At 45.1% G+C, this 27052-nt stretch overlaps 1 protein-coding gene across 1 annotated transcript in view; it reads left to right on the top strand.

Moving 5' to 3' along the window:
* Positions 1-27052, top strand: part of FBXO41 (F-box protein 41) — a 159718-nt gene that overhangs the window by 92127 nt on the left and 40539 nt on the right. The window contains exons 6-8 of the mRNA XM_029594661.1: positions 9095-9210; positions 9586-9738; positions 25641-25736. Of these exons, the coding sequence (XP_029450521.1) occupies positions 9095-9210; positions 9586-9738; positions 25641-25736 (365 nt within the window). The remainder of the gene's footprint in view (positions 1-9094; positions 9211-9585; positions 9739-25640; positions 25737-27052) is intronic.

The raw sequence follows: 27052 nt of genomic DNA, 5'->3' as shown, positions 1-27052 counted from the left end.
GCTTGAATGTGTATGTGTGGATGAGAATGGGAGTGTGTGTGGGTGAAAACTGGAGCCTGGGTGTGTATGTGGGTGAGAATGGAAGCTTGAATATGTGGGTGAATGGGAGCTCGAATGTGTGTATGTGTGGTTGAGAATGGGAGCCTGGGTTTGTGGGTGGGTGAGAATGGGAGCTTGAATGTGTGTATATATGGGTGAGAATGAGAGCCTGGGTTTGTGTGGGTGGGTGAGAATGGAAGCTTGAATATGTGGATAAGAATGGGTGCTTGAATGTGTGTATGTGTGGGTGAGAATAGTACCTTAAATATGTATATGTATGGATGAGAATGGGAACTTGAATATGTGTGGGTGAGACTGGGAGCATGGGTTGTGGGTGAGAATGGGAGTCTGGGTTTATGTGTGTGGGTGAGAATGGGTGCCTGGATGTGCGTCTGTGTGTGCATAAGAATATAAGCCTGGGGAGGGGTGAGAAAGTGAGAACTTGAATGTGAGCTTGGGGGGGGGGGGGAGAGCATATGAGAGTGACAGCTTGAGTGTGTGAGAGAGAGTCTGTGAGAGAAAGTGTGTGTGTGTGTGTGTGGAAGGGAAGAAGACAGTAATAGAAGAAAGACACTGAAAAGGAATTAGGAAATGAGCTATAAGGGAAAAAATGGGAAAAAGAGACCAGGACCAACTGATTAGAAAAATACAAAGATCAGACAACAAAGGTAAAAATATATATCTATATTTTGAGATGTTAGCAATTTAAATATAAGCAACACAACCGCTCTCTCAAAATTTATGGACAGGTAGGAGCCGTGTATAAAATCTTAATAATAAGAAGGCTAAAGTACCACAAATCACCGTGAATTATGTTTGTATCATTAAGTAAACCTCATACTTTGGCGTAGATGTGAATGCTATGCTGCATAATTTGGCATTATTTATCAGTAAAAAAACAACTAGCAGACCTGCATGCCTACAGCCCACCCATGTTAACCTTGTGCCCACCCAAAAAATCAATTCTGGCTACGCCACTGATGCATGGTGGTGTGCCTGAGAGCCTTCGTGCATATGTGAGTATTTGTGGTGTGGTGTGTTGTGCGTGAGAGCCTGTGTATGTGAGACGAGGGAGAGAAAGCCTCTGTATGTGAGAGGAGGGAGAGAAAACCTCTGTATGTGAGAGGGTGTGTATATGTTTGTGTGGTCCCCCTCCCCCAATCCTCAACAAATTTAGGGTGACTGGAAATCAAAAGATATCAGGTAAGGAGAGTGGGGAATTGTTTTTATTCTTATTAGAAGTAACTGATGAATGTTATTTGATGTGTCTGTTGTTTTGAAATAGTTTATTGTTTTTTGAGAACATTTAAAAAAAAAATTGATATTCTGTTTAGCCATTTTGAAATATTTATTCTATTGGTATAGTTTTACTATTATGATTAATTTTATATTTCTTGATTTTATTATTGTTGTATGAGGAATGATGTTGCTTCTGTTTTTCCGTTGTTGAACTGCATGCAGTTTCCAGTTCAGTTTTTGTTTGCACATTTCTGTTTAACAGGGTCATTCATCAAAATGTGTTATAGCGTTAACACATGTGATAACCGTGAACACATGCGTTATGAACAATAACGCACGGCATGAATGCAAATTTTTTGGAGGGATGGGATCAGGGAGGAGTTTGGGCATGGTTTAGTAAAATGAGGTGTAGAATTGCACTGTGCAATAGCATAACAAGTGATATCGCACGGTTTTAATGCCGGAAATAACTACACCTTTTTTCCTGGCGTTAGACTGTGCAATATGCCCGAAATGGCCATAAAGCAAATCGCGATACATTTTTTGAATTGCATTTTGCCCATTTCTGGGCTTGGGAGGGAGAGAGAGAGAGAACCTCTGGGAAGGGCCTTAAAAGCTAGGGTGAGAGAACATAGTAGAAATTTCATCTTTGTGAGACTTTCCTCACTCCAAATTATGTCAGATCTTCACTCTACATACGAAACTGGCCCCGAAACCCTAAACCACCACCAACACCTCATCTCGACCTATTAGATGCCCTCCTATAGAGATATAAATACTTCACTACTAAGAGGGTCTTGTAGATAGTAGATAGACTCTCTCTCTCTCTCATGTGGGCATTGTTAATGCATTTTGATGAATCTAGGGGTATATTTTATTCTATATTTGGTGTCTATCTGTCTGGGTTCTAGTTATCGAAGTGACATATTCTGTTAGCATGTAGTTTCTGTGTAGGGATCTAGCAGCCTGGCGTAATTCTAATAGGAGGTGTATTGGTGTTTTAGAACCTGGTATAATATTTGTAGTGCTGTCTTTTCAAAGGTGGGGGTGTTAGTGCTTGAGTGCTGGCATTTAGTGCTTTTTAGTATGGGAGGCTTATTTATTTAAATATTTCTAGGCCGCTTATAGCAAATATATTGTGCTAAGTAGATTACAATATAAACATAAAATCCATCATAATATTATCATTATTATTCTGTTTACTCATGGATTTCTGAGGGACAAGCCCACATCAAATCTACTATACAATAGGCCCAATACCAAATGTCTTTTTTTGCAGGGTTTTCTGGTTGGCACCAGTGCAGTGCATGTAAAAATAATATACGTGTTGCTGTGATATTTTTACCCCTGAAGGCTATGAATATCTTTTTTTCATGTACAATCTGTTATTATAAATGCACAGCTTTTAATTGTGTGTGGTGAGGGTTAGTGTATAAAATTTGCCTAGTGCACCTGATATCCTTGCACCGACCTGGAGAGAGTGCGCCACACACACGGCCCCTCCCCCCACTAGTCACCCATTTCCCCCTTCTCTGGGGCCGAGTTCTGCAGAAATGTGGAAGGCAGGTTGCAGGGTTGCCAGCTTCCAAGAAATATTATCAGTGAATCACTGTCTGCCACTTCTTTGGGAATTCTGACCCTTCCTTTCCCCCTTCTGTAGCATTTGAAATCACCGGAAGGGCCAGACTCCAAGGGGACTCTCTGCCCCCCATGACCCTCTGGAATGTTTGACCTGTGCTTTGCCTTTGCGGCGGGGGAGGGGGGAGGGAGGCGCCATCTCATCCCTCCCCTCGGGCAGCAGATTGCCTTCAGCCGCCCCTGCTCTGAGGAGATCACTTTTTCACTGCCGCACACATGAAACAAAATGGACAATGAAGTATCGTAATTACAGGTTAATTCCTTCGGTATTTTTGAATGATAGTATTAGAGCCATGCTGAGCCATAACACAGGAACAATTAACACACTGATAGGGGCCACAAGGCTGACTGGAGGCACTGGTTTTCTTTTTAATTCTTTTAAATACAGGCCTACCCACATGCTCCCCCCTCCCAATGAGGACGACCCTTCAACACGATTTCCTTCAACTCGATATTGTTAAGCCAACCCTCATTTCTTATTCTCACCCCCCTAAGCGTTTCCTGCTACCCTCATAACCTCTTTGACACCCCTCTTATAGCTCATGAATCTCCCTCTCTCCTACCATCTTTAAGCCCTCCTTTCTGCCCTCCCTCACCCTCTTTCTCTCTCTTCCACCCCCTTATCTCCATTTTTGTTTTTCCCTACCCTCCATTTGAATCTCTAAATTACTCTGCTCCTCACTGCTGTTTTTTACACCTTGTTCCTACAATGTGTTATAGTTTTGAAGTTATTGTATTGATAATATCATGACCCCCCCAGCATAAGTGTTCTCCTTAAGATATCCTCTTGAATATAGTTCCCTAAGTAACTCCCATACTCCCTACTCGCACATACATATATATCTCTTGTATTTTATTGTATAGTTCTATTTTATTACAATTATATCTCCTGTATATTTGTTTCCACATTGTTATACTGTTCTTTGTAAGGGGCTTTGCCCATAAGTTATTAGTTGTATGTAAACTGATACGATGTGCAAACGGCTATCGGTATAAAAGAAACCTCACATAAATAAAATAAAATAAATAAATAAATAATTTCTTGCTAATTAAAAAAAAAAAAAATTTAGAAAAAGAAGATGGGATTTCTAATCCATCTCCATAATGCTGGCACAGGCTGGTTTATGACAGTAGTAGCGGCGTTGTGTGCTAGAGCCTTTGGTGAGTATATCGTGTTATGGTTTTGTAATTTCTGCCGCGTACCACAAACTGCTGTATAATCCCCAGATAAAGAAGTACCAAACTGTAATGCCATCAGGGCACCCGATCGGCTGCAACTGCAGACTCAAAAGGCAGAAGAGGAGAGCTGAGTCTTGGTAAGCCCTTGCAGCGCAGGCCACAGGGAATGGTGCAAATTATTCTGGGCAGTGTGCAGACGCTGAGAGGGAGAAACATTCTTTATATGGAACCGCCCACAGACGTCCATGGAAATGCGTTACTTTCCAGCAGTCTGTGCTGGAACATGCCATATACCTAACCTGTCATTGCAAAGATGAGAGCATTTCGGGTGTTTTAGAGATCAGTGGGTAAGGATAAAACAGAGAAGGGCTGACGGGTATTAAAGATCAGTCCGGGAAAGTAAAAGACCTGCATTGAAAGGGGAAAGGGAAATGTAGCTGCTGATCACAAGTCTGCGAGTGCATGATCTCAACAGTGGGCAGCAGAAGAGATGCACTGGGTTAGTACCTGCGTGCTCAGGTCAGTCCTCAGGACACCTCCCACCCCCCAGCCAATCAGGATAATAAATATGCATGAGATATAGTTGCATGCACTGGGGGCAATGCATGAAAATATATCTCCTGCATATTCATTGGGGATACTCTGAAAACCCAACCGGCTGGTGGGAGATGGGGGGCACAGATAACCTGTTTGAGTACCACTTGTTTAGATTAAAAGAAGAAATGCCTGGCGGTTAATCTGCCAGAAAGAGGATCTAGAAAATTATCAACAAGGATGGGTACTGAAATCAGCAGCACAAAGATTTCATTCAAGAAGAGGTGATTCAAATATTGGGAGAAGTCATCCAGCTTTGATGAGTAATGGGTATGGCCCTGAGGTCGCAGAAGCCTCCTACTATAAAAACCAGTGTCATAGTATCACCTGCTGCTCAGCCTTCCCTCCACCAGGGATCCTCAGCGACAGCTCTATTTATTTATTTATTATTATTTTTATATACCGACATTCTTTCTGAGATATCACATCAGTTTACATTCAGGTACTGTAGATATTTCCCTATCCCCAGAGGGCTTACAATCTAAGTTTTGTACCTGAGGCAATGGAGGGTAAAGTGACTTGTACAAGGTCACAAGAAGCGACAGTGGGACTCGAACCCTGGTCTCCTGGTTCATAGCCCACTGCTCTAATCACTCCTCCCTACCTTGTATTTAATCCAGTCTATCCATTCCCTCAGTGCCTCTTCACTGAGCCACCTCAGCTCGACCTGCCCACCTCCAGCTCACTATTCTACCTTTCCTTGGGGTCTACCCAGGCCTCCTGTCTTGCCTTGTGTCCTTCCCAGGCCTCCTGCCATGCCTTGTGGCCTTCCCAGGTCTCCTGCCATGCCTTTTGACCTCTTATTTTCTTCTGCAGCTTCTGAGGTCTCCCTGCCATTTTCTATGCCCTCTTGGGCTTTTCTGTCTTACCGAGCAGCCTTCGGGCCTTCTAGGTTCACCTAGCCAGCCTTGCATCCTGTTTGGGCTTTCTTGTTTCCTGTTGCTTGTCTAATGCTGACCGTTGTCTAGTATTTGTCTAGTCTTGTCTTTGCCCAGTTCTCATCCAGTCCTTTACCAGGCCTTGCCCTCAGCCCCAGCCTTGTCTCCAGCCCAGTCTGTACTTAGACCTGGCCTCCAGTCTTCCCTTAGCTCCAGCTCCCATTCCCAGTGTGCATCTAGTACCAGCTCTCAGTCTATACCTAGGGCTAGCCTCAACCAGTACCTGCAGCCCACTCCCAGCTTGTGCCTGATTCCAGCTCCCAGTCTGTACACAGCTCCCAGTCCTTCCGGCCCACAGAACCCAAGGGTTCAGGCTGCAAGGGAGGAGGCTGGTTAGGCAGAAGGCCAGCTCCAGTCTTGCCCTGCAATCCTGTACTGCTGCTGCAGGGGTGCTCCCTGGCTCCAGCCCACAGTTCCATGACAACCAGTAATCCCCATATCCACTAAAGGCCCGATATTAAAAGCACATTCAGTGGGCCACTGAATATCTGGTTATATTTGGCAACCGCTAGATAGCAGGATAAGTCACTTATCCAGCTATCTTTTAGCCAGTCAATTTGTGGGTGGGCAGTGGGCGGATCAGGGTGGCGCTTAACCGGATAAGTAGCGATATTCTCTCTTATCCAGTTAAAGTTAATTGGAATTAACTTCTCCGGCTAAGTTGCGAGATATATGCAGATATTCAGCGAAAGGCTGTTATTTTGTGCATTAGGGCCCTAATGCATGCGATAACTACTGCATTGCGTCGGTAATATTTAAATTCAGGAAAGGGGAGTGGTTAGGGCGGGCTTTAGCCGGGAAAAAAAATTATTTCCACTACCGCTGGCAGTAGCGCCGGAAATAACACCATCTTTTGGTGTGGCACTATGGGGGCGATAGTGGGCAGCGTGGCTGCAACCGCGGTGGGCAAAAACGCACCGCCTTGACATGGCCAGCTACCCACTATCGCCCCCCCACTCCTTTTTTTTCCGCGACTCATCATTCTTCTGTATAGAATGATGAATCTAGGGATAAGTTACTTATCTCTGCAGCACTGAATATTGGTCCTTAGAAGTGCAAATGAGTCTTTGGGGGACTTAAACTGTCCAAATGATTATTTTTGTTTTTCCTGAATCAATTTAATATTCTTATTTGAATTTATTGCTTAATAATTTTGGCTGTATTTGTATATCAAGGCTTTGTGTTACACTTGACAATATACTGCAAAGATTATAATTGGAAAGTAAAGACATGCTACTAAATTAAGAAGGGATGCACGCTTCCCTCTGAGGCAGAACAGGCCTTTTCCACATACATTCAGGCCCATTCATTAAAGTCCGCGGGAGATTCAATGGTCCGAGGCGAGCGCCCGCTCTCCCGACGCGCACCCAGACACCTCTCCTGGGCGCGCGATTCTTTATTTAAATTAGGGCCCGCGCTAAAAAGGAGGCACTAGGGACACTAGCTCATCCCTAGCGCCTCTTTATTGGCGGAAGCGGCGGCTGTCAGCGGGTCTGACAACCAACACTTAATTTTACCGGCGTCTGTTGTCGAACCCGCTGACAGCCACGGGTTCGGAAAACGGACGCAGAAAAGTTGAGCGTCTGTTTTCCAACCCGTGGGTCACGGGCAGAGTTGTTTTTGTTAAATAAGGTTTTGGGTTTTTTTTTTAATTTTTGGGGCTATGATATTAAGTCGGAGGGTGTACAGAAAAGCTGTTTTTTCTGCTCGGCCGAGTGCACCGTTCTGTATCGGCCTGTTTGTCATGATCTGAAGCAGCATCACTGTATGTAGACACCCCCCTCCCCCACTCCTCCCCCCCCCCCCCAGTCTGTTGTTTTCTGCCACACCCTGTACCCTTTCTTAGATGAAGGAGAACATTTTCAGTGAATACAGGAAGGTGAAGAGAAGGTGCTGAAAGAAAGAGAGGAGGTGAACCTGAATTTAGGTCTTAACTCTTGCATAAAGGGGACATGCTGTAATCATTAATACCATCCCTGCTCTCCTTCCTCCTCTGACAACATTCACACTCCTCCCCGACAACCCCCCTGTCAGCCCTCACTTAAGTATATCTTCTCCTGCTACCATTCTCCTCTAGCTGTGTATCCCTCCTCCCCCCTCCCCCCCGGTACCTTTCCCTGGTACCCCTTTCCTGGCACCCCTAGCCCTGGTTTCCTTCTCCAGTTTCATTCTCCCAGTCTCTTCTCCGTGCTTACGGTACAAGTTAACTTGTTTTTTCCTTTGTTTCTATTAGTTTCGCTCATGTTTTACCCATGTTATACACTTGTTATTACCTGCTCAAGGTATCCCTCCCTGATCATTTCCCATATTATTGGCCATGTTTTTTCTTACCCCTTGTTCGATGTATTTCACCCATGTTAGATGTAAACTGATGTGATATGACTTGTCATGAACGTCGGTATAAAAAAGAATTAAATAAATAAATAGATCTCAGCCTGATATATGAGACTTATTTATTTTATTTATTTAAAGATTTTTATATACCGACATACACTCTGAGTATCACATTGGTTTACATAAAGCATGAACTTGGCATAGTAGCGCTTTACAGGGAACTAGTCATATAAACATGTAACTTGCAAAAGAAGAAATACGAACACAGAAACTTAGCTTAAAGCGATTAACGTGAGCTTGGATTTCAGTATTTTCAGAGGATTTATAGAAAGAGCGACTTGTAAGGGGTAGGTAGATGAAGCAAAGATCAGGTAACTTCTCGTAACTGGTGGACTTGGAAATGCTTCAGAAAGAGAAAAACAGAACTAGAGTGCCAACATCCTGTGAGACAAAGATTGTAAATGGAATTGTCCAAGATTAGATCGCAGATACTAAAGGAATTGCTATTAATGGCATATTCATTTTGAGAAAGGCAAACTTGATAGAAGAAGCATTAGATGAAGGGCCGATGGGAGACCCAGAGTGTAATGAGTAAGGTCAAAGGACATGCAGCAGAGTAGAGAAGAAAGAGAAGTTATAAGGCAGGAGGAGCAGAATATTTGAAACGTTGACTTTGGCATAGAAATGTAAGATTTTATTGTTGCACATGCCTGGATAGGATTGGAATTGGTTCAGACAGAAGAATAAAATTTATAGGAGGAAAAGAGAAAAGAAGAGGAATGATAAAAAAGGTTGGGTGATCAGAGGGTGAATACTGAACAGAGAGAATAAGGGAAGGCAGACAGGTCAGCTACGTATGAAGGGCCTGATACAAACCATACTGTTCCTTCATAGAGTTTTGCTGGACTTTCTTGTAGTGCCAGTACAATGCTGTATCACGATAAAACTTATGAAAAGGTGACAATTTGATTGTGTTTTGTTTTACAAAAGTGACAATGTCCAAACTGCAAAATACCAGCAAAGTCTCAATTTGTGAAAGCAGAGCGTGGAATACCTTTAACTAGGCCAATACTTGAGTGGGTTTTTTTCCTTCCATCTTGAATTTGACAATTGGTTCTTCCTCCATCCTGTAGTTCCTGGTGACCTTGTCCCAGTGGTGCACCCAGGCTCACTCCCTTACCCTCCAGAACCTGAAGCCCCGGCAGAGGGGGAAGAAAGAGAGCAAAGAGGAGTACATGAAAAGCACACGGTGAGTGTTAAGTTCAGTAGTTAGTAACAACAACTGTGATTAGTGCAATAGATAAATATATTTTTTAGTGTCGTGTTCGCTGCTTGATTTTGAACACTTTGCAAATATTAGTATTTTTGTTGTTATGTCTCTAAGCCTGCAGGAGGGAGCAGAACTCCCAGAATCACTAAGTCTGTTCTGAGAATGTGCTGCCCTGTGTTCAGCACAATATGCCACTGTACCAGAAACCTTAAACCACTACCAGTGGGCATGTGTGGCCTACCTCAGAATTTGTTAGCTGATATAACATTTTTGCTGTTGTGTGAGATATCTCTCTGCTTTTCCTGTGCTGATGTTTCCTTTTTGTTGTTGTCCACTCTGCTGGTTTCTCTCCAGGGGCTGCCTTGAAGCCGGGCTGGAGTCGTTGCTGAAGGCTACCGGTGCCAATCTGCTGATTCTCCGCATCTCCCACTGCCCCAACATTCTGACAGACCGCTCCCTCTGGCTGGCGAGCTGCTACTGCCGGGCACTACAAGCCGTCACCTACCGGTGAGTTAAATTAATCAGTGTGAAATCAAAGAGAAATGCTTAAATCCCGAGATTCAACACATCTACGTAGACCGGTGGGACCAATCTGTATACTTTTTCGCTTGCAAGGCAGCTTTCCCTTAACTCCTGGTCCCATTGCAAAGCACTCTTCTCATCTCATGTAGGCTCTCTGACATTTTGTCTTGCGTCTGTTGTAAAAGAGATGGGCTGGGAGTGAGTTCCTGAGGCTGTCCTTCCACCTTAACCCTCACCCACCCTGTCTTAACTCAAAGCCTTTTATTTATTTTTTTTTTTTTTTGTGTGTAGATTGTAAGTTCCAAAGAGCAGGGGCTCTCTCTTAGGAGGCCCATATTCAGAGGGATTAGTTACTCAAGCAAAAACCTTTAATTGAACATTTCCTGCCTCTCACCAGCTAAATTTTACCTGGGTAAAAAGAAGGAAGACAGGGGCATTCCAAGAGTGGGACTTAATTTTAGTTGGTGAATGCTGATACTGAGTACTAACCAGTTAAACTTACGCAGGTAAGTCTGGTCAGAGAGAACATTTGCTTAAAGTTATCCGGGTAAATTCTTTCTCCTTATGCTATTGAATCTGAAACCTCTGCTTCTTTGTAAAGAACTGCGTATGCCTGGTAGTGTTGTAGAAATGACAATAATAATGATGATGCACAATGCTGCTGTCATGTGAATAGCAATAGATCAATGCCACTCTGTGAGAGTGAGGGAACCATTTTTTTTTATACAGTGACACTATATGGAAATATCTAGAAATGTGAAGCCTGTAGGTACTCTGTGGAAAATCCCTAGCAGCTACAAGGAGAAAAACCTTCATTTTGGTTCATTGGCAGTGACAGATAGGAGCGTTGAGACTTATTTTACTGTCCCGTCACACCACAGCATGAAATTAAACCTCTTATTTCATAAGAGCCATCAGTCATAGCACATCCAAATGTATAACTTCCCTTGTGGTAGCAACAGCAAGTCCTTACCTCATTTTATTGTAAATTAGTTCTGGGGATGCAAAACCATTCAGAGCACATGTTAAAGACAACAAATATAGGCAAAACTAAAAATATATGATAATGTTTGTTTATTGTACTTTTGAATGATTATTCCTTCAACAATAAATAAGAGTTTAAATGACTATACATCTAAATATATTTGCAGTCTTTATGGTCAAGCAGCTGGTATAGATGGGCCACAGTTGGCAAAGAAGGATAAATTGCACAGCCCTCAGGGCAAAACTGTACTCCATCATTTTGTTCTCTTCTAAAACAGTAAACCACAAAATTGTGTTCCAAATTTGGCTGCTTTTTAACAAAATCCATTAAACAAGATGTAAACATGAATCAGTACTTTCAATGTTCTTCAAATGGTGAAATTACTTCTTACCTGATAAGTTCCTTTCCTAGAGTCCTGTCAGACCAGTCCAGACGAATGGGTTATGGTCATCGACCAGCAGAGGGAGACAGAGATCAGCAGGTTTACTGATATCACCCTATATATGCATCCCATGCTGACCTCAGCCTACCAGTATTATCTGTAACAGTTTAAGGGCCTGACTCATCACAGAATGGGAGAAAAGCCTTAATCAGGCAGTAAGTGTGGACAATTTCAATTCAAGACAATCAACAGCATACACGTTTTATTTAGGTATTTACTATACTTTTTTAACTATCAGTGCACTTCTGGAAAAACATGGTAGTTGGAAAAATAATGAGCACCTTTCCTAGCATGTACACAGATGGACTCAGGACCAGTGGGTTATGCTCCCCTGCCAGCAGATGGAGATGGAGCAAGCTGATGTCACAGTATAGATATACTCCTGCAGTGACCCCAGCCTGCCATTATTCTCCATCTCCAGCAGATGGTGGATGTGTATCACCCTGTGAGGATTGCTGTGAATTTTGGAAGGATAAAAATGAAAGTCCCATTCTCCTGTGGTGATACCTAATGGTCCCTCCCCCCAGTTGAGAAATTCCTGAGGTGATTTCCGTAGTCACTCAGAGGTGTGCCTTGTTCCAGTAGCTGGTTCCCGAAGTGAACTTTGCTACTTGTGCAGATGAAAGGCAGCAGGTACAGGAGGCCGAGCACGGTGGTGATGGCACTTGCCCTCTCCCCCTGCAGCTGGAGACTATCTCTGTACTCATCTAGTAAATGCTGAGTTCTGGTAACTTTTTAAAAAAAAAGAAAATTTCTTAGAGACAGGGGCTTTTTAGACCTTCCTTCCATCTCCGTGCTCGGCACGCTGTTCCAACGTTGTTCTCGCTCCTGTTGGGGTTAGGGGAACTGGGCAGCCTGGCAGGTTGACTAGCCTGGGTGGGCTAGGCCCCACGGTAGGCTTTTCTTGGTGCACTGTGTGGTATGCCGTGGCAGCATTTTTGCGCATTTCAGTGGCCTTGCAAATTGCTTCCTGTTGTGCTCTTGTGGCACATTCTTGCCTGCTTCTTTCTCAGGAGGTGGATGATTCGGGGGTGAATTCCAGAGCAGTTATGGAACCCACGGCAGCCACGGGCTGTGATTTGGTCCATACCTCGGCCAGAGGAGTAGCTTTGGTGGTGGCGGCAAGACGTCAGCTATGGTTGCAGAGTGGTCAGCTGACGTAGCCTCCAAAGCTAATCTCATTAAAATTCCCTTTAAGGGCTCACTCTTGTTTGGGAGCGAGTTGGAAAAGCTGTCCAGTAAGTGGGGCAAATCTCCATTTCCCCAGTTACCGAAGGATAACAAGCAATTGCAGCGCCCCTATTCTGTGAAAGGTCGTCTTAGAGGCTCCAAGCGTTTTCGTTCCTACAGGAACCTGGCCTTTCAGAGGATTCAGCCTTTTGGTAGGTCTCAGTTCTTTTGTTCCTGACAAAGCAAGAGAGGAGCAGGCTCGAGTGGTGGACTGTCCTGAGCTTCCCAATGAAGGTTTGCCGACCCAACTTCGGGAGGAGGAGATAGGGGGACGCCTATATCTCTTTTATCAAAGGTGGGTCAAGATCAATAAGAACATAAGAAGAACATAAGAACATGCCATACTGGGTCAGACTAAGGATCCATCAAGCCCAACATCCTGTTTCCAACAGTGGCCAATCCATGCCATAAGAGCCTGGCAAGTACCCAAAAACTAAGTCTATTCCACGTTACTGTTGCTAGTAATAGCAGTGGCTATTTTCTAAGTCAACTTAATTAATAGCAGGTAATGGACTTCTCCTCCAAGAACTTATCCGATCCTTTTTTAAACACAGCTACACTAACTGCGGGTGACTCATTTTCACAAGGAAAGCTTGTGCTCTGTGATAATGGCCGTGCAAGCATGAGAATTTCTGATGTCCCTGAATCTGTTCGAGGCCTGCCTTCATATTCCAATCTGTTTGGAGCACCAACGTTTTCTGCACTTTGCAGTGCTGGGTCGCCATTATCAATTCCGGGCACTGCCTTTGGTCTGGTCACCGCCCCCAGAACGTTTTCCAAGTTTATGGTAGTCATATTGTTAGTGTTTGAGATAGTTGTGGGTGGATCCTTGGGCCGGTGGCAGATGACCATGCCCCCTGGGGAAGATCCCGAGAGGGACCACTGGTCAGGCTCAGAGTTTGGAGACAGACACACACTAGTTCTTTTATTAAACAGTATATTGAACCACCAGAGGAGGCAGTAGTGAGCTGGAAGCGCCCGGCTGGGCTGTAGTCCCTCAGATACTGGAACAGCGATCCTGGATAATTGAGCTGTAGAGAAACTGAATATAGTGAGTATGCAGAGTTCAGGAACAGAACCTTGATGGTAACACTCACACAGTAGTCTCTTAGAAGCAGCCCAGGAGCTGGAAATGAATTAGGCCCTTGAGGAGCGAGTACCTGGTTCCAGGGAATGCTCAGAGAGAGAGTGATATGGTAACTCACTGGTGTTGTAGGCAGCGAAGACTTCCTGGCAGAAGTGGTATTCAGTAGCAAGTCCGGGAACGTGGGCCCTCGAGGAGCGAGTACTGGTTCCAGACTGCGACCTGAAAAACAAGAGAGAGAGCAAGGCCCCCGAGGAGCAGGTACCTCTGGTAAAGTCCGAGGAGGCAGAGTAGCAAGGTATGCGGAGAGCAAATCCCATCTGCAGTGATACCTGGAGGAAGCTAGGAATCCTTTCCGTTGCTAAATCGATTAGTTAGCGAATTCAGCGACCTTAAGTATCCGGTGAGGATGACATCATCTCAGGGGGACGCCCCTGAGGTTCGCGCCACTGCTAGTACTTGAGTTGGGGCCGCGCCGCGCCGTGCGCCCTTAGGCTTCTGGGAAACATGGCGGATTGCAGTTTCTAGCTGGTCCGGGGACACCGGAGGAGGTCGGCAAGATGATACCGCGGCAGCCAATCTTCCATCAAGCATAGAGGGAGTCGCCAAAGAGGTAAGGTGGGCGTAGTGGAGACGTCGGGCAGCGACGGTCGCAACACATAGCAGCAGCGTTCAGAAGAGATGGGATCCTGGTGCATCTGTACTTGGATGACTGGCTATTCAGGCCAAGTCTTTGGAAGAGAGCAACCTGGTGACCAATAAGGTGATCTCCTTGCTGCAGGAGCTCGGCTGGGTGGTGAACCTGGCCAAGAGCAGTCTCTGGCCTTCTCAATCATTGGAGTATCTGGGAGTTCGCATTGACACGAGGCTGGTCAAAGTTTTTCTGCCAGACGCATGGATCCTAAAGTTGATGTCCCCGGTGTGTCAGTTGGTGAACACTATACACCCAACAGTGTGGAGCTATATGCAGGTGCTCAGTTTGATGGTAGCTACCCTAGAAGTGGTGCTGTGGGCGAGGGTGCATATCTGTCCTCTTCAGCGCTCACTGCTGTTTCGTTGGAACCCACAGTCTCAGGACTATTTGGTTCATCTCCACTTGCCGATGGAAATCTGTTGTCGCCTCAAGTTGTGGTTGCAGGAGGCTCATCTGAAAAGGGGAGTGTCCTTGTCCTCCCTGAACTGGTTGGTTATCATGACAGATGCAAGTCTCCAGGGTTGGGGACCTCACTGCCAGGAACTGACAGCCAAAGAGGCCCTCTGGAACATCTGTCACCTGGAAGCCCGGGCACTTTGGTTGGTGTGCTTGCAGTTCAGCCACAGACTACTGGGTCAAGCAGTTTGCGATAAAGGTGGCCTACATCAATCGCCATGAAGGAACCAAGAGCCAGCAAGTGACACAGGAAGTAGACCAACTTATGGAATGGGCGGAAGGACATGTACAGATAATCTCGGCCTCCCACATTGCCGTGAAGGACAACGTAAAAGCAGACTTTCTCAGCAGGGAGAGTCTGGACACTGGAGAATGGGTGTTGTCTGCCGAGACTTTTCAACTGATAGTGGATTGCTGGAGCCTTCCACCTCTAGACTTGCTGGTGACTTCTCGCAATGCGAAGGTTCCTCGCGTCTTCAGTTGCAGGAGAGATCCATGGTCTCTGGACATCGATGCTCTCACACAGATCTGGCCGGAAGATGAGTTGCTTCATGCCTTTCCTCCATGGCCCTTGTTGGACAGGCTCATTTGCAGAATCAAACTCCACGGGGGGCTAGTAATCCCGATGGCTCTGGATTGGTCCAGACATCCGTGGCATGCAGATCTGTGGAGGCTTCTGGTAGAGAACCCCCTTCGTCTTCTGCCACATGTGGATCTGTTGCGGTTGGGGCCGATTCTTCACGAGGATCCAACTTTGTTCTGTCTTACACTTTGGCCCATGAGAAGGCTCGCCTGGTGAAGCATAGATATTCTTCTTCAGCGATTGCTACCTTACTCCGCGCTCGGAAGTTCTCCACTTCTCTAGCTTATGTGTGGGTTTGGACAGCATTTGTGGCCTGGTGTGAGGAGCGCGGTGTTCTTCTTCATTCAGTTAAGATCCCGTTTATTCTGGATTTTTTGCAGGAAGGGTTGACTATAGGATTGACTCTTAATTCCTTGAAGGTTCAGGTTGCGGCTCTTGCATGTTTCAGAAGCACGGTGAATGGTGTCTCCTTATCATCCCATCCTGATGTGGCCCATTTCTTGAAGGGAGTGAAGCACCTTCGGGCTCCCATGCGGTTGCTGGTTCCTTTGTGGAGTCTTAACTTGGTGCTGGATTTTTTAATGGGCCCTATGTTTTGGCCATTGCACACCCTTTCCTTGTGGTTATTAACTTTGAAGACAGAGTTCTTGGTGGCTGTATGTTCTGCGTGTCACATTTCCAAGCTGCAGGCCTTGTCTTGCCAGGAGCCATTCCTTCGGGTGCCTCCAGGGGTGTTACAGTTGCATACTGTTCCATCCTTCTTGCCTAAAGTGGTCTCGGCGTTTCATTTGAGTCAATCCATTTCTTTGCTGTCCCCAGATAAGATCCGAGACGTGGAGGAGTATTGTCTCCTGTGTTCTTTGGATGTCAAGAGACTTGTGCAGTATCTGGAGGTTTCTGAACCTCTCTGAAAGTCAGATCGCCTGTTTGACCTTCATGGTGTAAGGAAGCAGGGCGAACCAGCTTTGTGGGCTACAATAGCTTGCTGGCTTAAGGAGGTGATCACAGCCGTGTATGGAATGCTGAGAAACCGTTGCCTACTCAGGTTCGGGCTTGTTCCACTAGAGCTCAGGCAGTGTCATGGGCGGAGGTTAGATTGTTGTTTCCCGGTGATATCTGCCGAGCTGCGACATGTTCCTCTTTATATACCTTTTCCAGGTTTTATCGTCTGGATGTGCAAGCCCGGGAGGCGCAGCCTTTGCACATGCGGTGTTGACTGGACCACAGGCATCCTCCCGCTCTGATCGGGAGTAGCTTTGGTACATCCCACTAGTCCTGAGTCTATCTGTTTACACGCTAGGAAATGGAAAAATTAAATGGAGAAATTACTTATCTGATAATTTTGTTTTCCTTAGTGTAGACAGATGGACTCAGCTTCCCGCCCTCAGCTGCCAAATGATTGTGAAAATAGTCCTCCAGTGGGGATATGAGTCCCATGGGATTACTGGTAAGTGTTCATCCAGTCCCTAGATTGGGGTACCTATGTTCTTACTCGCATTCAGTGTTTATTGTTGGTTGAGTACAGTTATCTTAACTGTTTTTAATCAAGTTTTTTGCTAGTCTGTCCACAATTGCTTTTGAAGAGAATACTAGCAGGCTAGGGTCACTACAGGAGTATATATACTGTGACATCAGCTTGCTCCATCTCGATCTGCTGACAGGGAGCATAACCCTCTGGTCCTGAGTCCATCTGTCTACACTAAGGAAAACAAAATTATCAGGTAAGTAATTATTCCAATAAACCACGTACAGCTACTCACCTGCAAAGCAGTAGCAGATCACAGCTTTTCAATATCACTTCAAATCAAAATTTAAAAGATAGTCAAATTTAGCATCACTGGGAGGGGTCTGAACTGGCTTCACTGGACTCAAGGAAAGGAAATTATCGGGTAAGTTCACCTTCCTCTTCATCCAGTCAGACTAGTTCAGGCAAAAGGAATGTTCTTAAGCTGCTCCTGAATACGGTGGGCCACTGCCAAAAATTGCACTCCATCTTTAGGCAAATGAGACTTTCCCTTTGACACTGACATCTAAGTGAAAATGCTTAGACAGGGAATGCAATAAGGATCAAATTGCAGCCTTACAAATCCCAAACGAGACATCAAGCTAAGCCCTGCCCAAGAAGAAGTTTGACCCCTTTCTGCATTCCACTTATATACCATTAGGAGATGACCCATCCTCCTATGGCAGAGGTGACCTATAGATAGTTCAAGAACTTCCCAACATATAAAGAATGAAATAGCCCATATTCAGCCAGTTTTGTACATTAGCTAAAAAAGGGCAATGAAATCCCAGAATCAACTGGAGGACAGTGACCTGAGCAGCCTGAATATTTCCTCAGAATGACTACTTACAGTTTGGACTGAACCATATGGAGAGGTGTTATTGGAGTATACCATTACATAGTGAGCCCTATGGCTACATATTCTATTTATTATTATTCATTTTTATTTTTATTGCATGGTGGCTATATGTTGGAATTCTGCTGTGTTTGATCTATTTAGGTAGATTTTGCTTGTGCTGTCAGCATCCAGCTGCTTTCATCACTGATCACATGTCTATATCTGGTTAACTGCAGCTTGAAAACCAAGTAATCTGATTGGTCATTTAGTATTCAGAATATCTGATTTCTGAGTATAACCAAACTGTTCTGACATCACTCTGACCATTCCCTTCTAATCTTACATAATAATAATATTAATAATAATAATAATAATATAAATGTATTTCTCATTCACTCCTCTGTTCATAGTTAAAACAATTATTACATTACACCCACATCAAATAAGACTATAAATGAATATTAATCAGGTGCTGCAAAGGCTTGCTAGAACAAAAATGTTTTAGGTATTTTTTTTAAAAGATTGGCCAGAAGAGTATACCACAGATTCGGTCCAGTCAGTGAAAATATTCTCACTTGAGCCTTGCACAGATGAATCAGACTCCCAAAAGCAGTATTACAGAGAGAGGTCAATGACTGGTACCACCTGGATCATCCCATTCCTTCATATATCTTGCTATTGTGCTGCTGCTGTTCAAATTGTCTTATGAGGAAATATCTCAGCCTGGTTTACAACTCACAGCCACCTTGTCTAAAGCTTGCAGCTTTATCAGTCAACCACCTACTAGCCAAGGAGTAGAAGTTCTGTTTTTTTTTCCCTTTAGCTGCAGTTCTTTTCCCATACCAGTAGGAGGTGGCCATTCTAATCCATCCTCCTTTTCAGGGAATAGAATGCAGTGAGGCATATTTCTCATTGATCTTCCTATCTCCAGCTGATTAAATAAAGTATTTACACAACCTGCTTCCTAGCTTTCTTTTCTTTTGTAAACTATAAGGAACTCGTGCCTCTATTGTAGATCCCCCCCCCTTAACTATCAACTGACAACCAAACAGGGAAATATAATGATAAATACCAAGTGTTGGTGTCCAGTACTGTATTTATGGGTAATAACCATTTAATGGGTTATAACTCAAGTTGTGCACCAGTATCTTTTTTACTTTATGTGGTGTTAAATCGCTTTTGCTTATTTTTTTACATTTTAAAAATTTTAATGTCTCTGAATTACTCAAATTTTGAAATCCCATAGCTCCCCAAATGTGAACTTGCTTAGAACTTCATCTCATCTGAGTATTTTAAACTGTTGTATTGCCAGACGAGGATGTGGACCCTTGGCCTGAGGGGGAGTTGGTGATACCTGAGGAGGTGAACCCCCACAGGTCCCCACCGTCGGGAGGCGAGGCCAAGCTGACGCAGGGGCCGGCTGGAGCTTCACCAATACCAGCCCTGTTCCCCTTAGGTTGAGCCTTTGTTGCGTAGGGCCGGCTGGTCTTAGGTGGGCCCCTGTGAAGATGGTGGATTCACAGTCAGAAGAGTCGTCAGAAGTCAGTCCAGGATCGGAAGCCAGAGGATCGCTGATAGCCAGGCCAGAGTCAGAAGCCAGAGAGTTGTCGATAGCCAGTCCGAGGTCAAAGCCAGAAGAATCACCGAAAGCCAGCACGAGGTCAGAAGCCAGAGAATCACCGAAAGCCAGCACGAGGTCAGAAGCCAGAGAATCAACGAAAGCCAGTCCGAGGTCAGAAGCCAGAAGATCCATCCAACGGAACCAAAGGATGGGAGCTGGAGCAGGAATGGGACTCGGAAGGCAGGAGCAGGACCAATGCAGCTCAGAAGACTCCAACATGAGGAGCAGACTCTTTGCCAAGTCATTGGAGAGATGTCTGCTAATGGATTATATAGTGGAGAGCTTCTGACATCAGTGGGGAGGGCCGGCAGCGACTTCCTGCCGCGGGCCCTTTAAATCTTAGCAGAAGGTGCGTGCCTAGAGCAGGAAGCAGCTGGGGGCATCCTGCACGCTGGAGGCCTTGCGCAGGCATCGGGAGCGACGAGGACTCTCTGGCCTCAGTGTCCCACCAGTGTCCTGCACGCCGGCGGCCCTGCGCCAGCGTCGGGAGCGACAGGAAATCTTTGGCTTTGGCAGCCCGCCGTGAGTACAACAGTACCCCCTCTCCTAGGCCCCCTCCCAGGACGTTACGCTTCTCGGGATGGGAAGCGTGGAACTGTAGTAGTAGATTTTTATCCAGGATGTTGGTAGTGGGTTCCCATGAGTTTTCCTCTAAACCAAAACCCTCCCAAGCAAGGAGGTAGTCCCATCTACGACCACGTTTTCTTATATCCAGAACGTCTCGGACTTGGTAGGTAGTATCATCGTCAGAGGCTATTGGTTGTGGTTCTGGTTGTTTCCTGGTGGGCCAGGAGAGCACCAAGGGTTTCAGGAGCAAGACATGAAAAGAATTGTGGATTCGTAGAGATGGAGGTAACCAAAGCTGATAGGTAACAGCGCCCAAGCGTTGAAGGACTGGAAAAGGTCCAATATATCTTGGAGCAAGGTGCATGGAGGGAAGTTTCAGACCGATATTTTGGGTGCTGAGCCAGACTTTCTCCCCTGGCTTGAACTGAGGTGCTGGTCTCTGGTGGGCACCCGCCATTCTCTTGGCCCTGCGACTGGCGTCTTGTACAAGTCATTGGGTGTCCTTCCACAGCATATGTAGTTCTTGGTCCCTTAGTTGAGCCGCAGGAGATGGTACCGCTAACGACACTGGCAGTGGGGGAAGAGGCTGTCGGCCATACACCAGCTAGAATGGAGACATTTTGGTGGCTGAGGAGACATGAGAATTCAGTGCGAATTCTGCCCAAGGCAGGAGGGAGGCCCACTCGCTTTGACGTGTGTTGACGTAGCTTCGAAGGAACTGTTTCAGGGTTCTATGGGTTCTCTCTGCTTGTCCGTTCGCTTGTGGATGATAGGCTGTGATGAAGTCTAGCGAAATGCTAAATCTTCTGCAGAGAGCTTTCCAGAACCGAAACAATATGCTGCGGGAGACCATGGAGACGGAACACGTATTGAACAAACAGTTGTGCCAACTGTGGAGCAGTGGGAAGAGTAGGCAGAGCGACAAAGTGCGCCATTTTGGAAAACCAGTCTACTATTGTTCATATGACGGTGTTGCCATCAGAGGGTGGCAATTCCACCACAAAATCCGTGGTGATGTGCGACCACGACTCCATGGGCGCTGGAAGGGGTTGCAGTAGACCCCATGGTCGACCTGCAAGCAGTTTTTGTTGGGCGCAGATTGGGCAGGATTCCACATAATCCTTAAAGTCACATCTGATCGTGGGCCACCAGTAGATGCGTTATGCTGTTAGGGTTCGGGCTCTCCCAGGATGACCCGCGGTGCGGGTGTCGTGGGCCCATTGCAGAACAGTGTTCCGGAGTCGACTAGGGATGACCGTCTTTCCCACAGGTACGGTGGTGGTGGCGGAAAGGATGATCCGAGCCGGGTCGATGACATGGTGCAGAGGCTCTTCGATGTCCTCTGAAATGAAGGAGCGAAGATGAAGAAAGAGGAAGATGAAGCAGCATTAAAGTAAGTCCTTTAAAATTATTATCCTTCTTTTGATGTTTGTCAGAAAGTATTGATTGTGCTCACTTTTATTTGTATCCAGCTGTCCAGCCCCTGAAGCAGACGCTAAGCGTTGAAACACTGTCAGTGAGGCGGGTATGAGCTATTATTCGGAGATATCATTTGAACTAAGAAATTGATGTCGAGAACTATATTGCTTACAGCAGTGTACAAGATAAGTTTAATATACTCAGATGAGATGAAGTTCTAAGCAAGCTCACATTGGGGGAGCTATGGGATTTCAAAATCTGAGTAGTTCAGACATTAAAAATTTTAATTGCATAAAAAAAAAACACAGTATGGTGCACAACTTGAGTTATAACCCGTTAAATGGTTATTTCCCATAAATACAGTACCGGACACCAGAGCTTGGTATTTATCATTTTATTTCCCAGTTTCTTTTCTTTTGGCCTGAGAATGCACATCATGTTTTCTGTGCTGGAGGTCAGTGGCAGAGCTGGGACAATGCTCTAGGAATCTTAATTCCCAAATCTGTGCTGTAACCACCAAATCTCACCTCTATCCCCACAGTCTCAAGTAATCATCTGCTGCAAATTGTGATCTATCAGGTACAGCTTCCACCTGGAACTTCCTTCCTTCCTTCCTCTCTTAAGCATTTTTTTGTGTCTATTTAAGGCTCCAGCATCACTGAATGTTTAACACTACCTTGAGCTCCTACTGCTTGTTAACCTGTCATTGACGACTCCCACCATTTAATTACGCAGAAGCTTGGCATTTTGGGGAATTCTGGCAGGGCAGAAGGCCAACAGAGGGACACAAGCTTCCCTCCCGAAAATGGTTTCTTTCATTTTCTTTAAATTGAGAAATTAGACCCTGATTTTCAATCAGGAGATCTGTATTGCTCTGGGAACAAACCATCAGCTCTCTGTTTGGCAAGGATGAATAAAGGATATTGTGCCTATAAATGTTAGTCATCAGGAATCTCGGCTCCTGAAACTATAAGAAATCCTTATAAAAGGGTGGCAGATCTTTTAGCCAGTTTCTCAAGCTGATGAATAGCCATAGGGTGACTCTGGCTTCATCTACACTAAGACAATTTTGTCAAGTCCTAAAATCATGGTGAATTCTTTTCTGCTAACAGACAGGCCGATACAGTAAGGACACGGTAGAAGAAGTGCGGCAGTGCCGGGCGCCCGCTCGTTTGCTGCGCACACAGTTCGGATCACATACCGCTCGATACAGTATTTAAATGGCATGCAAATGCAAGCCACGTCCAAAGCGCGTCCAAGAAGCGTCCATGAAGCGCAATCCATTTTACTGTATAGAGCACTATACAGCGCCTATACAGTATCTTGGGTGCGCTGGTACCTGTCATTTCAAATGACATTTGAAATGACAGGTACCAGGAAGTGGATCCCAACTTAAAGCAAAAGAAAAGGATCAGAGAAGTATCAGCCGGCCTAAACTCTTGCCTGCCCAACCTAAAATCCAACGCACCGGGAAAGCCACGCTTTAGGATCGGGCAAACTTTCCCCCAGCCCCCGCTCACCTGCCCTGGCCGCGTCCATGGGTGCCGGTCTCCGGAGCAGCCCCAGTCCTCTCTCCCCTCCTCCCGGGGGCAGCCGGCAGCGAGAGCGGCTTCAGCAGCCCGGGGCAGATCGGGCGCTCCCCATGCGAGGCGCGGCTTCCAGCAGCCTCGCCGGCGATGGTGAATGAGCGCATGAGCACACGCCGTGACCTCGGATGTCCAGCCGGGCGCTCAGGTCACGGCGTGCGTTCATGCACCTTCGCTGCCATGAGTGCACGCCGTCACCTCGGACGTCCAGCCGGGTGCTCGGGTCACAGCGTGCACTCATGCGCTCATTCACTATTGCCAGCGAGGGCTGCTGGAAGCCGCGTCTCGCATGGGGAGCGCCCAGTCCACCCCGGGCTGCTGAAGCCACTCTCGCTCTCGCCGCCGGCTGCCCCTGGGAGGCGGGGAGAGAGGACTGGGGCTGCTCCGGAGACTGGCACCCATGGACGTGGCCAGGGCAGGTGAGCGGGGGCTGGGGGAAAGTTTGCCCGATCCTGAAGCGTGGCTTTCCCGGTGCGTTGGATTTTAGGTTGGGCAGGCAAGAGTTTAGTTATGGAGGTTTAGAGGTTATGCTTGGAAACAACAGGTCCTTCCTTCCTGCTCCGGAGCTGTCAGCACACCCGCACGGGAGATTGGCACCCATGGACACGACCAGGGCAGATGAGCGGGGGCTGGGGGAAAGTTTGCCTAATCCTGGCTCCTCTAAAGGTCTTGTCCAGGGGGATGAGGGGGTCGTTTGCCCGTGAAATTTCGTCTCTCTGATCTGATGCTCCACACTAACGCAGGGGTAAGGGTAGGCGGTAAATTAGCAGGTTAAACACGCGGCAAAACTGCAGGTTAAAAAGGCGATAATCCGGGCGCATGTTACTGTATGGGAGGGAATAGCTAATCCGATCGTTTACATACCATTTACATGACGCGGGCGGAAAGGGTTACCCGTTGATTTAAAGAAGCGGTAAGGATGGGTTAAAAGGGATAGTGAATCGCGGGTTGGACTAACGCGGCCAAATTGTGAGTAGAAAGCGGGTTAGAAGCAGGGTAACTGCGGCCGGGCTTTACTGTATAGGCCTGACACTGAGTTGAATGTACTCTCAAGCAGGGCAAGTATAGTTACATTGTGAAATGGAGTTTTTTCATTAATAAAAGTCAAAGGCAAAATATCAAGTTTGTGCTGTTCTACTTGTAGAGTTTCCCTGGGTCACTACACTTGACTCGTTCCCTGAAAATTCCAAAAGCTGAGATCGAGAGAGTATGAAGGGATGCCAGGGATCCAGATTTTTGCGATGTGCCATATCCTTTGATTAGTAGCTTCAAAATGGCCATTAGAAAGAGATAATCCAAATAATGAACCCTACTGTAAAAAGTCAGTTGTTCTAGTTATCCCAAACCCTATGGGCCAGATTTTAAAAACTACACGCGGGTGTAGATTTGTGCGCGCAACCCGGCGTGCACAAATCTACGCCTGATTTTGTAACATGCGCGCACAGCATGATCTATTGTCTTGGCTTGCAAATTACTCAATCGTTTTTAGGAAATTGGGCAGCAGATACATTTAAGCAAATAAATTAAATGTAAACCCTGATCTCAATGGATAATGTAGTTGGTGATTTCCAGACTTTAGCAGCCTTTCCAGCAAAAAAAAAAAAAAAAAAATCTGATTCCAAGGATCATCCTTTGCAATGTATATGGCTTACAATATCAGTGCCCTAAGGGGTGGATTTTCAAAGGTTACGCGCGCACAAATGTACGCCCGCGCATATCTTTTAAAATCCGGCCCTTAATGAGTACCAGTTTACTTACCCTAGCCTTTTCACATTTCCAGAAAAAATAAATAAGCTTGTGTTCTAGGTCTTTAAAATTCTTATCAGAAACTTCAACAGGAAGCATCATAAATGAAAGAGAACTACCAGCACATGTTCACACTGATAGAAGCCTCTCTAACCATCCAGGAGAGAGTAAAGTGGTGCCAGTAGCTTAGAGCTTTTTAAATGAAGGGTAGTTACACAAATTCATAGAGTTGTGTTAAATGCTTCAGGTTATAAACTCCTTGGGTATTCCAAAGATGAATACACCCATTTAAACCGAAACTACAACTGAATGAAATAAATCTTTCAGCGTATCGCTTGATATGCAGCGAGAAAAATTCTGTTTTGGGGTAGCTGATTCTGGTTCCAGAAAAACGAGACCATATAAATGAAATAGCAGTAACCACACAGGCTGAGAAGTCTTGGGCTTAAAATACTGATTTGTGTTTTTAAATCCAACGTACACTTATGATTTTTAATTTTCACAGCAATGATCTCTGTTGCAATAGTGAAAAAATAAAGGGTATCCCTCCTTTGTACCATCATGTAAATAACTGAAGCAAGGGGTAACACCATTGATTGTAATTGATGGCTCTGAAAATATATTCTTAGCTTTCACCTATATTGGCAGATTAGGATTTAAGCCACAGATTCCGGGTGATCAATTTTAAATGGAGCTCACTTTAGTGTTTTAGATGCACTTAAATACAATAAACACATTTAAAAAGACAGCTGGAAAGTGCCTCATCCCCTTTTGCCCTAGGCTCTCCTTTCTCTGAGCTTCGAAAGGGAAGTTGGGCCGTACAGAGGAGAGAGAGCCTTTAAGCCCTGACAGTAGGCATATACATTTCTAGTCTGTCAGCCCAAAAAATATGGCTCTGCAAACCAGAAGACTGTCAGCATCTTCTCAGGTTAGGTGAATACATTTCCTGGACACATAGGAGTTAAAAACAGCAAATACCGGTCCTGCCAGTGCCTAAGTCTAAGGTGTGAGTAAAGTACCCTAATCTACTGACAGAATTGTAAGGGATCTGTAAAGCTATGCAAGTGCACATAGCAATAGTTACAAAATGTTTTGGGGTTGAATCTGAAGTTGTGCCTCCATACTGTTTCAGGAGCTCTACAGACCCTGTGGGCCATGAGGTCATTTGGGCGCTGGGGGCCGGATGCAGAGATATCATCTCCCTACAAGTGGCACCACTGCACCCCTGGTAAGAGTAGTATGAGCTGCATAGCAGGCAATGTCAATTAGAGGCAGTTAAAGCTCATGGGAAACTTTAAAATACCTTTACAGTCTCTGGGAAGTGGGTGGCTGGATCATTCTCTGATTGCATGTCCTGTTCAACCTTGTTATTTTTTTTTGGGGGGGGGGGGGGGGGAGGTGACAGGCAGTTTTCTTGTCCACTGGGCCCAGCCGCAAGTTCAGTTTTGTTTTGCTTCCTCTGCATTTGTTTCTTTTTTTTTTATTTTGTTTATTGCATTTTCACAAACATATTAACAAGCATTTCAGCTTATAGAAACATACAAGAGAGAATTTAACAAGCAAACTTTTCTTTAGGAAATAATCTTATTCCAGCAATATAATATGTCTCACTTGTAATATTAAAGAAAAATCGGAGGTTCCAAGATGTAAATTATAAGAGCGGATTCTTTTAAATAGAAATAATTGGTGAAATTGAGAGGCAGTTAGTCTACAATTTACATGCAAATGCCGCTAATAGAAGTTATACATTTAGACAGTATCAACCTTGGGATGAGCATCAACCTTGGGATGAGCATCCAAATATAAATTCAAATGTGCCGGATCAAAATATACATGTTTAACACTTTGAGAAATTATAATACATTGACAAGGAAATCTAAGATTAAACTTAGCACCCATAGCCAAACCTCAGGACGCATTTGAAGAAACATTTTCCTATGTTCTTGCGTGAAACGAGTGATATCAGGAAAAATCCAAACAGGATATCCAAGGAATAGGGATTGCCTATGGCGAAAGAAAGTTCTCAATATCAAATCTCTATCCTGAGAAAAAACACATGACAAAAAAGAGTCCCATGTCTATTTATCGTAATATCAATAGAAGTTTCCAAAAGCTGAGTTAAGTCCGGCTCTGGTTCCAAAATTTGTTCCGTCATGTCTGATTTTAAAGACTTTGTCATATAAACCTTAGCAAAAGTATGCATAATTTCTTGAGGAATTTCTTTTTTTTTTTTTTTTTATTAAAGTTTAATCAAAAAATACATTGAAAATAATGTCTTCAGAAAAAGAAATAACTTCTTTCTTCTCATTACAACATATAAGAAATATCCCTATTTACCCTATATTATAAGCATGGTGGGAGAACCAAATATTAAAGCAGATTCAAGGGATTACAAATTATCTTAACATTTAGTTACAACACAGTGCCATCCATGTACCTATTACTTTTTACCGACACCTGTTGGAGTTACTTAGGAGTGTGAGTCTAAGTATACCCGTAATTGCTCAGGCTCTGAAAAAGATATATCTATCATTTTGGTATACC

The sequence above is a fragment of the Rhinatrema bivittatum genome, chromosome 1 (genome assembly GCF_901001135.1).
Source record: "Rhinatrema bivittatum chromosome 1, aRhiBiv1.1, whole genome shotgun sequence".
Lineage (NCBI taxonomy): Eukaryota > Metazoa > Chordata > Amphibia > Gymnophiona > Rhinatrematidae > Rhinatrema > Rhinatrema bivittatum.
Note: the sequence above shows the minus strand (reverse complement) of the source record. Positions and strands in the feature narration are given on the sequence as shown.